At 36.9% G+C, this 17,472-nt stretch overlaps 2 protein-coding genes and 1 long non-coding RNA gene across 5 annotated transcripts in view; 2 read left to right on the top strand and 1 right to left on the bottom strand.

The window, feature by feature from the left end:
- Positions 1 to 1,082: 1,082 nt before the first annotated feature.
- LOC117962314 (glycine amidinotransferase, mitochondrial) lies at positions 1,083 to 6,929 on the top strand. The gene is made up of 9 exons (XM_034901507.2): positions 1,083 to 1,248; positions 2,043 to 2,249; positions 2,962 to 3,157; positions 3,992 to 4,182; positions 4,707 to 4,844; positions 5,010 to 5,174; positions 5,623 to 5,686; positions 5,839 to 5,955; positions 6,503 to 6,929. Exons 1-9 carry the CDS (start codon positions 1,180 to 1,182, stop codon positions 6,613 to 6,615), a joined length of 1,260 nt encoding a protein of 419 aa, XP_034757398.1. The 5' UTR covers positions 1,083 to 1,179; the 3' UTR covers positions 6,616 to 6,929.
- A 1,106-nt stretch (positions 6,930 to 8,035) lies between these two features.
- Positions 8,036 to 17,472, top strand: part of LOC131700570 (high affinity cAMP-specific and IBMX-insensitive 3',5'-cyclic phosphodiesterase 8A-like) — a 67,751-nt gene continuing 58,314 nt past the window's right edge. For 2 of the 3 annotated variants that reach the window (XM_058998644.1, XM_058998643.1), the window contains exon 1: positions 16,160 to 17,451. In XM_058998644.1, coding sequence (XP_058854627.1) covers positions 17,269 to 17,451 — 183 coding nt within the window. In that variant the 5' untranslated portion in view covers positions 16,160 to 17,268. Of the gene's footprint in view, positions 9,711 to 16,159; positions 17,452 to 17,472 lie in introns of those variants that run through there. The other variant, XM_058998645.1, reaches the window with a different exon arrangement.
- Positions 10,141 to 17,472, bottom strand: LOC117429025 (uncharacterized). Its single transcript, XR_004548377.3, has 3 exons — positions 17,351 to 17,472; positions 15,964 to 16,166; positions 10,141 to 11,188 (listed from the first exon to the last, which is right to left on the bottom strand). It is a non-coding gene; the product is annotated as an uncharacterized LOC117429025 (long non-coding RNA).

The following is a 17,472-nucleotide window of genomic DNA, read 5'->3' as shown; positions in this document are numbered from 1 at the left end:
CTTGGAGGCTTGAGCCTTTGCAAGGGTGTCCCCATCCTGACATAGCGGGACCCCCAGGCCAAATGCCCCCCATCCTACCTAGTGCATTGGCACTAGACTAGGTATGTTCCTATTGTGCAATGTTGGAGAGCCTGCCACTGCTTATTGAGTGGCCCAGTCTATATGTACAGTCTAACAGGATTCAAGCTACTTATTTCAGGAATCAGTTCCTAAATCCTCTGTACAGTATATTCAGCATATAAACCAGTTTTGAGCTGGAATCGGGTTTGGGTTTAATTGGATTCAAATGCGCACAGGCTCAGAAGCATTGATTCCTCCAAACACGATTTAGTTTTGCATGTAAACTCATTAGTTTTTTAATGCAAAACAATCAATTACAAAAGGATCAAGCACTAATTAACTTCAGAACTTTACTTTTCTTATGCAAACCACCAAATATTTCAAATAAATAAGCTGATTAAGTTCTGGAAGCCCTTTAGGTGTACAAGCAGTTTACTGGCATATTACTGCCCTATTGAAAATACCACCAATTGCTGGTAAGCCAGTGACCAGCTAAGAGTTGGGAATTGTAACAAATATTGAATGGCCTAGTCAGGGTAGATAGGTTAATTCAGAGGGGCAAAACAAGGACTTTATGACTTTGCTATAAAATAATTTTAATGTACCTAATTTTCTTGGACTCATTATTTCCACGAGGGTGTAAAATAAAAATGTTGAAATAATAATAGTAATGAATTTGCGGGCTATATTTTCCTTTGGGCTATTCAATACCCTTTCTGTGTCACGTGATGGACCAATAACTAAAATACCGCGACTGGTGTGAATTACAGTACCGTATACATTTAAAAGATTGCAGAAGAAATTTGCACCTCTCCTACTCTGACATGGTAAATAATTCTGGCAAATTATAAATGACCCCTTCACATTAAATGTAAGTGTTTTTGGATGTGACTTAAACACAAGAATGTGCTGTCGCTACCCAAGCTATCGTCTTTCGTGACCCATTTAACCTCGTCACGTAGCCCCAGCTGTTTATAGCAGCCAATGCAAGGTTCAGCCTGGGTATAAAAAGCCGCAGTGCACAAATTCTGTTTTACAGCTGGTTTGCAGTTTTTTGTGTCAGTCCACACTTAGCGTTTCAGGGTTCCAACATTCCTGCAAAAATCAAGTTACAGGAAAATGCTGCGAGTAAGATGCATGAGAGGAGGTAGCAGGGGAGCTGAAGCAGCTCATTTGATTGGAGCCATGGTTAGTATTGATTTCATGTTTTATTAATTCCCATTTGTAAAACACATTTGAATTAGTTTTGCAACAAATCGAGCTTTTTTTTTTTTTTTTTTAAAGAAAATGAGCACCCAATTATTTGTTTAAACATTTGCACAGAATTACTCTAATATTTGTGCATGCATTAAATAAGATCTTTTAGGTCTGAGACAAAATACGGCGATTTCTCTCAACAAACAATACCGAAAATGACAGAAGTAAGAAAATACATTATTTTTGTAAGGTATGCTGTTTTATTTGGGTATTGTATGTACGATTTTGGTGTTCAAAGCTACTTTATACAGTAATCATAAATTGATTTAAAAAAAATAATAATCCTATTACGATTACTGCAGCCTGCAGGATAATTTAATAGTTATTATTATTATTATTATTATTATTATTATTATTATTATTATTATTATTATTATTATTATTATTATATTAATTACCGTATACCATATGAATGTTAAAAAATATATTTCCCCCCATTGAGTTCACTTGAGTCTGCACGTGTATCATTCACAGCTCGTTTTAAAATGAAATACCACCAGTCAGCTGTCAACAGCAGCTGATCCATCGGAACTCCACTAGGATAGCCTGAAACTCAACAGGGTGCACCCGTGGCAGGTTTTAAAATACCTTATTAATGTCCCGCCTTATTTTCCGTTTTAAAACCCCTTTAGAAGTTTTTTTTTGATTAATTCAACTGGTTTGCCGTCTGGTTTTGAGGAGGCTGCTATGATTTATTTATGTATTGCATCATTTCTTGTTTTTAGGTTGCTCGAGCTGCCACAGGCTGGGTGCAGAAAGCATTCCAAGGCACCTCGGCTGCGGTGGCGGAGGAGGATAACATGTCGAAGTCTGTCGACCCTGTTCCCGATGAGTGTCCCGTCAACTCTTTCAATGAATGGGACACACTAGAAGAAGTCATTGTTGGAAGAGCCGAGAATGCGTGTGTTCCACCGTTTACCGTGGAAGTCAAGGTATAGTCTAGGGAAACAGAAAAATGGAAGTCAAGGTATAGTCTAAGGGGAAAAAAAAGCTCGTTGCTCCTTCGTTGGGCATTTAATACGCTACATTGTAATCTCATTTTTATTTTATTTTAAATGGAATGCTATTCTTTTTCCAGTTTCAGTTTTATTTTATTTTAGTTTTATTGCAGTATCAAGCAATTGCAACTTCATTAAAAAACATAACCTTGTCACCAGTTCAAGACTTTAACACAATTTGACATTAACAGCTGGACAAGAGCCACGTTAAGTGATATCACTGCAGCTGCCTCACAGTGGGACATGGTCACAAGTGTTCCCAGTAAATTACCCTCATCTAAAAGCCTAAGATAGAAACGTTTGAAATAAAACAAATCTCATTGTAGAATTATGTTATTATTTGTACATCTTATCTAGACCTTTTCCCCCTAAACCTTTAGTGAAGACTAAATATTTATTATGCATTAACTCTGCTTTACTGTGTCTTGCACACTATTACTAATGATCAGGTAACATCTGAAAGTCAGGTAGTATATGATACCATTTGTGGCTCATTCATGTAACATGAATATATTATTGCTGCACTTTTGTATTTACAAATAATACCCTATTTGTTTCATGTGTGTGCAGCACAGAAACTATTCTGCATTGTAGGCCTGTGTGTTTTTTTTGTGTATTATTTTACATGGTTTATTTTCTCTCGCAGGCAAACACCTATGAAAAACACTGGCCTTTTTACCAGAAGTATGGCGGTCAATTGTTCCCTGAAGAACACCTGAAAAAAGCTGTGCGTGAGATTGAGGAAATGTGCAATATTTTACGCTTGGAAGGAGTCAAGGTTAGAAGGCCCGAGCCTATTGACTGGTTAACTCACTACAAAACACCTGATTTTGATTCTACAGGTAGGTCTGCATATTCATTGTAAAATATATACTGTCATAGAAGAAAATAAAGGTGCGTTTGATTTGATGAAACTTTGAAAAATGTTGCAAAGTTCATTGAAAGATTGGTAAACCCCAGAGAAGTGTGGTAAGATGTTAAAATTGGAGCCAGTGCAGTTGTTTATCTACCTTAAAGCCTGTTGTTGATGTTTAACAGATAATCGACGGTCAGAAGTCAGCTTGTTATATCTTGTTCCCTGAGTTTACCTGCTGTCTGCATTCCTTTTTATAACCAATTCCAATTCCAAAAGAAATTCTATTTTAGAGACACAATAATTGTGGTTGTTCAACTGCTTTCATTTGAAGTGAAAAAAAACGTGTTAACCTTGAGCTTCTTAAAAAAAAAAAAAAAAAAACGGCACACACGTTCATTCTTAATGGTATCTCCTTGTTCATTATCATTTTGTGCTCTGTACATTTACAGTTATTAGATATTAACACATTGTCCATGGCCAGTGTTTGCTTAAGAACAGCCACCATGTATTGCTTGATTTAGCTGTTATATAAATGCATATTTGACTTGGGGATTGAATTATTTCCACTTACAGTATTAACATCACTTGACTCTTTCAACACTGCAGACCTGTATACAGCTCTTGGGACCTGCAGACCACTCAAGTTGTATAGCAAAGATACCTCCACTGAAACAGCTGACCAGTCTTAGTGCTGAAAGAGTCAACACAAGCAATCTGACAGGGTGTATGTGATGGAGCAGGTTTGTAAGATATAGGGGAGCTGCTGCTTTAAGACCCTCCCCTGACCTGATTGCATGTGATTTCTGCTCTGTGCTACCAGGTTTATATAGCGCTATGCCCAGGGACATCCTTCTTGTTGTGGGCAATGAGATCATTGAAGCCCCAATGGCTTGGCGGTCTCGCTTCTTTGAATACCGAGCATACCGACCTCTGATTAAAGAGTATTTCAACCAAGGCGCTAAATGGACAACAGCCCCCAAACCTACCATGGCTGATGATCTGTATGACCAGGTAAACTATTCCTTACATTCTTCAATATTGTAGTAACAGGCAGATTGGTGCAAACCCTTATACCATAAACATCTCATTATCCCTACAATTGTGTATTTGCAATAGTAATTTCAATATCTTCACATCCTACGCCAGTAGCATAGATTTCTTACAACAAGCACAGTCCACCTCCCCACAAGATGTCATATATATATATATATATATATATATATATATATATATATATACTTTACAGTTATACAGTATAGGAACAATTTTTACAAATGCTTGATACAGTATCTACTTAATGGGTAATGTTATTTGTTTGACCTCATTTGACCAAATCTGCAGGGAGCACCCTTGGACCCTACAACTCCACACTTTTAATGCTGTGAGCTGCATTATTTGTGCACCTTTTTTCATACATGTGTATTACAGGTGGTTCACATGTACTTTTTGTGTCATGTAGCTTGTTGGTTTCTATGTTTGAAACCTGTGCATGACTGCACACACAACACCCAGCTGTCTATACTCTAACCTTGCAGGAATACCCTATGCGTACAGTCGAAGATAGGCACCAACTGGCGGCGCAGGGAAAGTTTGTTACAACTGAATTCGAGCCCTGTTTTGATGCTGCTGACTTCATGAGGGCTGGGAGAGACATTTTTGCACAAAGGAGTCAAGTACGTTTTTTTTCTTTCTGTTATCATATGACAAAACCTATAAAGTAGAATTTTCTTTTATTTCTTTTCTTTCTTTAAATTGGACAAGAAAAACGGTTTTTTTTGGTAAACCCTACCTTTACATTTTAAAATGAACAGCATATGTTTGATATTTGCTTGTTTCAGGTTACAAACTATATGGGCATCGAGTGGATGCGCAGGCACCTTGGACCTGAGTACAGAATTCACCTGCTCTCGTTTAAGGACCCCAATCCAATGCACATTGACGCTACTTTCAACATCATTGGGCCTGGCCTGGTACTGTCTAACCCAGACCGCCCGTGTCACCAGGTGAGCTGTGGTTTCACTCGTTATTTTAAAATGCTGTACCAGGATAAACCCCATTGAGGTGTAGCGTCTCGTTTACAAGGGTTCCCTGGGGAACATCATAGAAGGCGCCTTTGACTATTGAAACATGTCTGTGGGAGGCTGGTGATGGTAGTGCTCTAGATAGAACCTCTGGGCTGACCAGGGGACTGCACTGTAGACTGGACATTCAGCAGCTAATAAGACTGAGAGGTAATGTATTCACTTAATACATTAATTAACGAATGAATAAAAGCACACACACATTTGAATCTATTTGGCTTATTATTATTATTAATAATAATAATAATAATAATAATAATAATAATAATAATAATAATAATAATGCTCGTAGGGCACTGCTGCCCTCTTGTGGTAAAAGATGGAAAAGCTCTTTAGTCTCAAACAGAATGTGTACTGTTCAATATTTCAGATTGAAATGTTCAAGAAGGCTGGGTGGACGATAGTACAACCCCCGACCCCACTGATTCCAGACGGTAAGCCCTTAAACAGGGTATTGATAATGGGCAAATACTACAAGATGTCATAGTTTGTATAATTGGTCATTCACTGTTACATAGTAGCATTATGGTAAAACAATTAGCGGTGTAGCTTTGTAAATCTTAAGCAAACAAATGTGTTTCTACAGACCACCCTCTGTGGATGTCTTCCAAGTGGCTCTCAATGAATGTCTTGATGTTGGATGAAAAACGTGTATTGGTTGAATCCAGTGAAATCAGCACCCAAAAGATGTTTGAAAGGCTTGGTAAGTTTATGTATTTATTCGTAATAATTAAATCCATTTAAACACCACAGGGTCCATACATTAGAATTTTTATTATTTGCAGCCATTATTCACCTTTCTGGTAAGCCTGTATCTGCATTAACTCGTATAAAGCTCATGGGATGGCTCCCTCTTGTGGTGATATATTCATTATGCACAATCCTGTGAATAATTAACAGGTGTTCCTCTCACAATAAAATAATGAATAATGTACACCCAATTGTATATCATAGTACTAATTCCTTTAATGGTTTGCTCACCTATAAATCAAAAAAGTGCATTTTCTGCCTTTGATCTTTTGATTTTGATGGTTAGCTTGTGCAGCAGTTCAAAAGCGAAGTCTGTGGCATGTGCGTCTTTTTATCTTACAGGGGCCGTGCGACAGCTGTTAACATAATTATATATATATATATATATATATATATATATATATATATATATATATATAATAGTATTGTATTTTATAATGATATAAGAAATCTGTCTGCACAGTATTTAATGTGTGTGGTTTTTTTTTTGGTACCTGCAGGAATAAAAACCATTAAAGCGAACATTCGCCATGCCAACTCTTTAGGAGGGGGATTCCACTGCTGGACATGTGACATCCGTCGCCGTGGCACCCTGGAATCCTACTTCAACTAACCATGCCAAGATGAACAGTCTTCTTTCAGCTTCTAGGGCTTAGAAAGGAACAAGAAGCTATTGATTTCCCTTTGCTAAATAAATGCATGTTCTGTTCTGTTTAAAACTGCTGTTCTTTACAGTCTAGCAAAAAGCTTCTTTCTCATCTCATTCTGGAAGACACCAACACACAAGTCCCCAGCTTATGTGTTGGTGTCTATTTAATAGTAAAGGATCTGACTCTATTTAGTTGGTGTAATTGGGGGTCTGTACTGGCACTATTGACTCTGTCACTTGAGTATTTTTTTATAACGTATTAAACCATTTTTGTTACATGTTTGTATTCCCTAATCATTCTGTCATATTCCCTGCTTCTTTCATCCCCCCCCCTTAACATATTTTATAAAATCTTGTATTGTGCTAGAAAGACCGCGCAGTTCAGATTGACGTCATTACCAGCTCTTAGCTGGCAAGAGGTTGCAATAAGAATATCAATAGGGAGCAATGCTTTTAGTTAAAGTTATGGGGCTCGATTTTACAAGCAAGTGCAACGTCAAAGGCAAAAAGGAAAATAAACTACACCCCCTCTTAGAAACTATACCATTTCAATGGATACCGAACCATTTTTTAATCAATGAAAACAAGGTTGAGAAAAGTGTGAGGTTATGTTTCAACAATAGGATTTAATAAAGGGTAACTTGTTATATGTATGGAATATCATTATCTTAATTCTGTCGTCATGTCTTTGTGACTTTTTAATAATCAGAAGTTTGAAGGACCCCTGTGGCTCTCATGGAACTCTTACAATCATGTCTGAACATCAGGTACTCCAGGGTGTAACGAGTATTCTGTTCCCCCTGCAACACGGCCCATTGTCTTTGCAAAGAAGGAAGTGGTGACTGAAACATAAAATAATGATACAATGTAAATCTAAACAACAAGACTACATTAATTAAGACAACTCATATTTCATACTCATAATAAGATGCTCTTTACCTGTTTTTTCTTCGTAATGACATTGGTTTATGCAGCTGTTGTTTTGTTTTTCTTATTCTTTTAAGAGTTTTTAATTTTAAACAAAGTTTACAGTATGTTTACATAATTGTATTACAGCACTTATGTTGAAAATAAGAATTGAAAACACTTGTACTAAACGTACAATATTTATTATTGAAATGTACAAACCCACAGCCAAAAAAAAAAAAAAAAAAAAACTGTTTTTGACATGAATTCTCCGTTTTATTTGATTAAGCTGTAAACCTGTATGTGATAATTAGGTCTTTTAAAGTAAGTGTGGAGGGGAGGATGGTCATACAAATTGTGGAGCAAAATTACAAACCTATTTTTTTTGATGCATGTAAATGTCTTTTAAAATGCTAATAATTATTTATATATATATATATATATATATATATATATATATATATATATATATATATATATGTGTGTGTGTGTGTGTGTGTTCTCTTTCTATTTCACTGCAACATTGAAAACACTAGGTAAGCATTATTTACTTGCACTGAAACCATTTATGCTATTCATTTTCCAAATAGTGTATTGTATAGGTATTTTTAAAAATTATTTCTAAGGATCTGCTATTTATCTTGGATCACTAAATAATTTAAATTGAAACATGGATTACTAACAATAACTGAATTCCATTGATCAGGTTTGTATTATTATAACCCTAGCTATGATGAGTTGCTAAATACTGCAGTAAAATGCTGTCTGTTTTTATACCTTCAAATCTCAGTCATGTGTATATGGTTAATACCTGCTCAATACGTCACTGAAGAACTTTTCAACTCTAAGTGTTACTACAGCTAATATAATGATGCAATAGCTCCTAGCTGTAGTCAGTTCAATTTGGGACATAGGTCTCCAATGTGCAGCATCGAAAGACTACCGTAGCTAAAGTAATATTAGGCAGTCTCTGAGAAACCAGCCTCTAGTGTTTCGAGTTTTAAGTAAATGTATTTTACCTGCGAATTCTTGTCTTGCTGAACCTACTTTACACAGTAGAGGGCGCTTGGCGTCTGTGCTAGGGAAGCCTACTTCCTTGAGACAATACTTATTTCTATTTTGCAGGTTTGCACAATTTGTTAGCAAGCCACCTGCATAACAGCAGGAGCTAATGAGGGCTGCACTAAAAGGGTTCATTCAGAGGGTTATGATACTGAGTATTGACCACTGACCTTTCCAATGCTAACTAACACTAATCCTATATAATTCCGCCAGACGTAAATTGTGATGCTTTAAAACAGAAAAATGTTGTAAAGTAATTGGGAGCAAAATTAAATCATAATATGTAACCTGAATTTAAAGAATCCAACAAGTAATAAACATCAAAACAGTAGAAGCTGTTTCTTTTATCATGTAGCCTAAGCTGAACCTATTACGCTGAACCTATATCGTAAGGCACTGCTGTTGACGTACATTGCAATTGGGTTAGAGATAAGACTGTGCGTGTAAGAGAACAGCTATTTAACCTGCGAGGTAAAAGAGAAAGCAATATTGTAATAGGTTTTATTGTGTTTCATGACGCCGACGTTGTGGTTGACGAGTGGGTGACCTTGCTGCTGAGTTTTATAGTTCAGGTCTATGCATAAAGGGGAGTGGCATAAAAAAAAATGTGGTTTTGCAGAACGCTTCTGGTTCTTGTGAAGTGTTCACGAACTTACGAGGGCAGCTAGTAAAGAATTTACCATCAGAAACAAGACACGTTTCGCATTATTGATTGTCATGCAATCGCCTTTACCGCTGATAGTGCTGAGAAGTTGCACATCGAGCTGTCAATTACATTAAAAGGAAAACTGCTCCTAATCAGCTTATTATACTGTATGTAGCAAGAACTGGTCAGCTGGAACTAACTGAACAGTGGGCACACCAAAGGGAGAAGAGAAAAGACATCCAGATGGCCATAGTAACAGAATATTGGTGATTTCTTTTTAAAAATTTCAAATAATAATTTTTTCGCACGTGTTCTGTGGGAACTCTGCTGTATGGAAGAGCTTGTCAAAGGAAGGCTAAAGCACATCTAGAACTCGGAGATGGAAGAACGCAACAGAATGAAAACAGAACAAGAAGGGATTGTTACAAATGGACCACTGCACAAGGTTTGATAAACCACAAGCTTGTATTTTCTTTTTAGAAATCTCGAGTGTAAAAAGTGCGTGTGCTGTGTGAAAGTTGACAGATGGCAAAAAATGAGTGCTGTGACTTTAAGGGTAAATCAGCTAATGATATACAGTATATAGATTTGCCCACCTTGTCTAGGATTGGTAAATGCTTATCATTATTGTTCCAGCCTTGTATTTTTGATATATTAAAATAGTAGGCGAGACTCCAATAGCTTAACTGCATAAATACGCAGTTTTTGGTCTCGTTAGTTGAAACTTGATCAACGACATAAGACTGGTTCATACAAAACAACATTGGCTTTAAATGTAATTGTTACGCGTTTTTCTAATGAAACAAGGTAATAGACACAGTACCCAGCTCTTATTATTGTAAGACTCTCTCTTTCTTGTTAGAGGTCCTGTAGACTCGATTGGGTTCAAAGACGGTGTTTTATTAATACAAACAACTTGCAGTCATTTAAATAGCAGTGGTCATTCTAAACACATCTCACAATCCTACTCCTCTCGCCTTCTCCTCTATTTTCTCCTTTGCTCGCTCCTCCCTACTCTGCTGTGGCTCCACAAGGACAGAATGTCCAGCTAAACATTATAAAAACCTTTAACAGGAATAATTCTTACATACACTTCCCCATTTGTTGGAAGAAGCTTCCTCGTTTGTAAAGGGAACAGCAAAGCATCCATTAGATGAACTTGATCTACAATTTATTATGCAAATAAGTGACTTATTTCTTTAAAAAAAAAAAAAAAAACTAGAAACGTGATATACAACAGAGAACAAAACAACAAAATTAACAAACATGCCCTTTGCAGTCCATATGAAAAAGAACATCTCTTAATAAAGCAACATGTCTTTAAGATAGTGAGGCTGCTGCCCCACCTGTGTTGTCCTCTATATGGCTGTAGAACAGTCTGTAGGTTGGAAGTTCTGAAGTTCATAATTCACTTCTGTTTCTCTGCTGCTGGCATCCATTCGTTTGAGTACTTTGTACAGTCCTTTCCAATGTGGTGAAAGCTTATTACGAGGCATAGCTGAGTCATCAATCCACACAAGTCATAATAGAGCTTTTGATTTGCCCATTTGTCACTGTTTTCATTCACTGTTTTAAAAGACGAGTGTAGCTTTCTCACCAGTGTTGCACCGTACTCCTGGAGTGCCTTTTGTAGCCTTTGGTGATGAAAAGGCACCATCGAGGAACACATTTGTTGGCAGTTTTGCTTCTCGTCCGTGACCCAGGAAGAATGGGGTGTGCTTGGGGTGTTGTAAGCAAGTTCTACTTGGCTGATGTTTTGTTCCCATTTTCCACCTTTATCATACAGGATTTTTGCCAATTGATCCTTGATCTGTTCGCACGTTCCACCATCCCATCAGACATAGGGCGGTAAGGTGATGTCCTGGTTTTAATTATCCCACCTCTGCCACCAGTGTAAGACTCTCTCTTTCTTGTATACAAGTCCTGTAGTAGAATCAGGAGACTTGATTGGGTTAAAAGACTGTGTTTTATTAAAACAGCTTGCAGTAATTTAAATAGCAGTGGTCACTTCAAATACACATCGCAATCTTACTCCTCTCTCCTTCTCTCTCTCCTCTTTTCTCCTTTGCTCACTTCTCCCCAGTCTGTCTATGGTGGCTCCACTAGGACAGAATGTCCAGCTAAACATTATAAACAGGGCTTCACATAACTTTTATCATTAGGTTCACAGCCAGATAATATGCTTAACCTTGCAAGCATGAGCACCTCTTAGCCTATATGAAAAATGCTTTCCTGTTAAAAATCTACTGACAGTATGCATTTGCATCTTAAAAACAATATGGAAGTCCGTACCAGTTATGTGAACCTTTTAACAGGAATAACTCTTACATTATCTTATATTTAGTCCTTAAAATCAAAGTTGTTTTTAAGCATGTCAGTATTGCCTGTGTTCTGCAAATAACACTGTAAGCCAATATTTTATTTATTGCTTTGGTTTGGCATTATAAATCAATTATGTGGAGTGTGATAAAAATGCAGTGATTTGTGGTGTCCTCAAGTGCTAAGAATGGTAATCAAAAGCTTGCATTTAGGGGGAGGTTATGTCATTCATATTAATATTCTGATATAATGTATTTAATAGAGTAGTCCTTTTTCTTTTCCAAAGATCTGAACACAAACACTATCCCACAGCACTATTTTGATTTGAATTAGTACTGCTAAGGTAAATAACGTGGGAACCCTTTAAAGCACATGGATCTTGTCTTCAAGCACAGCGCTTTGTTTTAACTGTGAAGGACAGTGAAATGGTAAATGCTTGTGGTGAGCCTTTTTCTCTAACCTGGCACTCTATTATGTGCTGTTTGTCAGTGGCTGCCAGGGTTTCTGATTGAGCCTTCTTTGTTAACCAATTAAAGAACCATTGTGATGGCACCAAGGGGATCCCTTGTTTCATTGTTTCTTGGAAATAATATAGGCAGGAAACTACTCCTGTTATCTCAAAATCAGAAAAATAAAGATTGTACTTAGGAACTACAATGACACACACACAAAAAAACATAGTTTTAGTGTTTTTTTAACTTTAGAATTGTGCTGTATTTTCTGTGCAGGGTGTGACATCTGTACACAGGAGAAGATGTACACTTTTAACACTGTAGCAGGTGCTTAGTCAGTCCAGACCATTTGCCCCTTACAAAATGACTCAAGATGACATCATTAAATGCACAGGATTACATAAATCTGTAGACTGAAATACCAGAGCTAGGGGGATCCCTTAGCTCAGCTATGAAGTAGGTAAGTTAAGCCACATGAGGCATCCCTATGACGTTTTAGAGCTGTAAGCTCATCTGCACAGACCCCCACATAAGGCATTCCTATGACGTTTCAGAGCTGTAAGCTCATCTACTCAGACCTGTGTCTTTAAAGTCTTGCATGAGAGGAAATCTATATTTAATGGATTACATGTTTGAATCGTCTGTGTAAATGGGCATTTACCTTTTAAACATTTTAAATGAAATAGTCGACTTGTTGGTTTTCATATTCAGTGTTCAGCAATGCATGAACACACAATAAATGATTAGAGCTATTGAATAAAAGAAAGAAATACAAGATCCCCATCAAACAGGACATTTCCAGTTCAAGGTATAGTAAAATACACCTTTAAAGCCTTTAACTACCTGAAGGAATGGGAAATTATTTTATTATCTACCTTTGCCTACCTTATGTTATTTATACAATCTTAACCAATTAGAACCATCAAATACTTGGTCCGAAAGAACATGTGGAGTATAACAGTTGACAGACCACCACTTCACTGAGCTAAATTCAAACCCAGTATATACATATATATTTTTGTTGTAAAGTTGAATGGTATGTCTCCACTAAAGATAAGTTGCTGAAGCCCTTATGGTTAGCAAAACTAAGCGACAGCATGCAGAATGAACAAGCTGAGGCCTCAAGCATGCATCTTTATAGTTGTTCGTGGCTAATTAACTATGAGATATGCACATATTGAACAAACATGGAACAAAAGTGTTAACTCTCAACTGTGATTATGAGATATTTCAACCTGAAGCTGGGCAGGGCTTATGGAGTGTCAAACACTGTTAAATGTGCCCCATAGTGTGAATGCAGGGAGTACAAGTGCAAGTGGGTTGGAAGTATGTTCACATGCAACTCCTTTCTGATAAAACCCCTTCAATTTATAAGGGGCTTTTATTTCAATATTTCAATATATAGTGTGGCAAAGCAGGGAACTTTACAGGAGGGTAACCACCATCATTGCAAATCATTGGACATAGAAAGCATTTTTTATTAATTGAAAATAATAGTAGTAGTAGGTGGTATTTTAATTTGTAATTTAGGAAATTTACAAATTAAAATATCGCCTACTACTACCATTTTCAATTACTAAAAAATGCTCTTGCTCTTAAATTGACGTCCTCTTTGTTGTTATCTCTGTCCATATCTTGCCTCTCTCTGCGATTGTTTACATTCTGTGCATTTCAAGATTAATGCAGCTCTAATGCATTCACGTGACTCATTGTTTTGCATCGGACTGGTGTTTGGACAGCATGGTCTATTCGATAAACTTTGGTTTATGACCTCCAACGTCTAAAACACCACAAAACATAGTAATATACCGCACTAGAAGTAGAAGAGGGAATAAAAACGGGTCAGTACAGATTAACTGTCGTATAAACACACCAGTCTTGCGAAGTTTACCAGTATCATGAATGAAATACCACATGGTCTTCAAAGAAAGATTAAGGTCCTGGTTCCTGAGTGGCTCAACTGGAGAAAGCAGGGCAGCATGATGTGCTGGGTGGGTCATACTGCGCAGGTTAGCCTCCTGGCTGTGTGAAGTTGGCAGTCATTTCTGGGGATTCCTGAGGGAGTGTTGCATTGGCTTGGCACTCCTGCAGGTTAGGTAGGCAAAACTGGCAAGAACCTGTTCTTTACAAACTATTGTATTTATCTTTGGTTTGGCCTCTTTAAGTCTTTACAGGCTCAAGTCTGCCAGAAATATTTAGCCACTGTTCTCTATAGATCTGTTACAACTGTTAAAAAACATACTGAAGTCTCTTTTTTTTACTATCCAACAATGCTCGCTTGGATGCAGAACTAGATAAAATACATTGAAATATATTGTGTGCCTGCCTGGCAACACCACATTTTTCAGGTATCAGAACCTCACCAAATATGCCTACAAGACTAATGTTTAAATTGTTAAAGCATTGTGTCAGAAATGTTACCATACAGCCTCCAAAAATTATAATATCACCATATTTATTTTTTTGTCAAACAGATTGTGCCAAGCGGCATTACAACTGTATACCAATTAAACGAGTATTTATGCATCGATATGTGATGCGCTTTAAGCCTTTCACATTAGGTACTTGTGTAAACAATGTAGCTATTGTGTTAGACAGAAGATCAGGTGATGAAATGACACCCTGCATTGTGACCTAATGAAAGACTGAGCCTGGTGTACAATTGGTGTAGAATAACAGTTTAAAAGTATATTGGCCTAGAGCTGTAAACCACAGTTTTGATGGCAGCAATATTAGGTGTATGTCTATATTGTTCAGGCTTCCAAAGGTCACATGCATTCTCAGTCTCAGAATGTCAGGCTCATTTTCTTAATACTCGCAGGCAACTGAAATGTTATCTACAGTGATTTCTCATGATCTACAGTAGAAATAATAAAATGGACTGTGAAACCTATTTAAAGACAGGGGTCGAGCACTGATCAAATTCGGTCTCCTTTGACGTCATTACAGTTTTACTTTACTCTGGTGCAAACTTTGCAGCATTTGAAAAGTAAAGTAATTGAAAACTGAAAACTCACTATTTTAATAATTAGCTAGGTTTCGGCTAAAAACAACATCAGTCTACCTGACTGTTTCTACCATGCTATCTACAAAGTGCAGCAGCTGAAACACTGAAGCTAATTATTGAAATGGTGAGTTTTCAGTTTGTCAATTGCTTTTCTTCCTAATGGTCAGCCACTCACAAAAGATTTATTAGAGAAAGCCATGAAAACCAATTGTTAATATTAATATTTATTTCACATGCACTAAAATTCTAGTTAAAGCTGTACATTTCGTTTTCTTTATAAAATAAGTTCATTACAATACTTACTGTTTTATTTAATATTTGCTGTGATATGGTTGTAGTGATAGCCAGCGCAGATGCTAAATATTTCAGGAATTTCTTCGGGTGACAGCTACTGGTTCTTTAATGTACCTGTACTGTATGTACCTTTTCTTTGGTGCTTTTAGGGACATTTCAGTATTAGCACACAATAAAGTGAGTTATATAATTAATCTAGTACAGATATATTACAATAAGGATGACTATTATTACCCTTAAGAAAGTGCAGTATAATGCAGTAGTTTGGGTACCTTTTCAAAGCTGTGGTACTAAACAAATATAATGTGTTATTTACAGAGCTACTGGACCTGCTTCCAAAATACCTTGCAACTATGATGTGACTAGTACAGTAACTCACCTCTTATTTCAGTATGAAGACTAGGAGCAGGCAGGAGTTTAAAAAGTTACCAAAAACAACAGCATGCACATTTAATTTGCTTAAAAATGTGTATCCTAAAAAGCACTTATGCTGCGATTAAATAGTAAACCGAGTGTGCAATGCAGTGCTACAGTCAGAATAATGTAGTCATGTGTTTTCTACATAACGTTGCAATTGTTTTCGCATTTTAACGCATTGCTAGTGCACAGTGCACTTGGCTACTTACATGAAGATTTGTTTGAAGTTCCCTCTTCTACCTGGTTCCCCCCAGCCGTGGGCCTGCAGTTGCTGATTCGCCCCCTTCAGCTCATTTGCATTGACGTCTGTAAAGGCTGTAGGTCAATCCTTGCGGGTGCTTTTATTGGATCTGCCGCTGTCAAGCAGTGCTGAATTGGAAGGGCAAACGCTCGAAAGGCAGAGAAAGGCTCACTGAAAAAGAAAAAAAAAAGCATTTTGTGGCTGATTTAAAAAATATATATATTAAAACACTTGCCTCCATTTGTTCCGCAGTTTGAAACTTTAAAAGAATGCCGAGCAGTCTGTGTTTTGTATGAATCCATTCTTCAGCGGTGGTACTACATGATAATTTGACAGCCTTTTGCATATTTTTGTTAAAAATGGAAGGCCTTTGATACATTATATGCAATCTTTTTTTTTTTTTTTTTTTTTTGCTCCTGCAGATTATTATTTTTTATTAATATTATTAAGAAACGAAACACGCGAATCTGAATGGAGGTTCTTCAAACAGAAGCCCCTTTTCTCTAATTATGATTTCTTTGGCAATTGAATGGAATGTTTGGTTGGACAGAAGGTTTTTTTTTTTTTTTTTGGTGGTGGGGAGTCTTTAATCCAGAACCGTTGCCAAGAAGAGGAATATTGTGTGAATTTAAATAGCCTGCTGATGGAAATGATGGTACTATGAAGTGGAAAAACGATAGTAAAACGGGTTTAAACCCTGTGGGTTAAAATTAGAGAGCATAAAAAGAAACCAATAAGGAAAAAAAAAACACAGGAAAGAAGAACAGATATTTTTGACTCTGGGGTGTGGAGGAAGAAAACAGCAACAGACCTTGAAAAATAATGGATAAAACGATTGCTAAAGGGGTAAAACTGTCCAATTAAGGACAACTGAAAAGTATAGAGGGGATATAATGCGTACGAGATAGATGGAAATGCGTATGAAATTGAAAGACTGAAAAAAAAATGAACCGCTGTGGTTTTGAATAGGTGCATTTGCAGAAGAAGTCTCTGTTATATATGCGCTGAATGTTATCATATACTTTAATGTAAAAAAAAAAAAAAAAAAACGGAAAGGAAATATATTTCCTGGTGGGGGAAAGAAACGGGAAGATAATATATTATTCATGGTCTCGGGAAGAAAAACGTGAGAGATCATTTCGCCTTTGGAGGTTAAAAGCAAAGGATAGGAAGATCCAAGTCAAATAATAACAATAATAATTTGGAAGAAAAAAACAACATCATCAATAGCCAAGGTGAAAAAAAGTGCATTTGGAAAAACGTGCATTGAAGCATGGGCTGTGCTTCAAGCATTCACATCTCAGAAAGCAGGGTGGTCTATCACAGTGGAAAAGAGTCAGAGGATTCGAACTCACCCAACCAGACCAACACCACGGCGACTCAGTCTCAGCAACAGCAGCAAGGAAATCCAGTCCCAGGATTATTTATTAAATCCTCGAGCACATCCACATACAAGGTGAGGGCTAATTCCTTCAAG

Source organism: Acipenser ruthenus, chromosome 24 (assembly GCF_902713425.1).
Source record: "Acipenser ruthenus chromosome 24, fAciRut3.2 maternal haplotype, whole genome shotgun sequence".
Classification (NCBI taxonomy): Eukaryota; Metazoa; Chordata; class Actinopteri; order Acipenseriformes; family Acipenseridae; genus Acipenser; species Acipenser ruthenus.
This window is presented reverse-complemented; position numbering and strand designations above follow the sequence as displayed.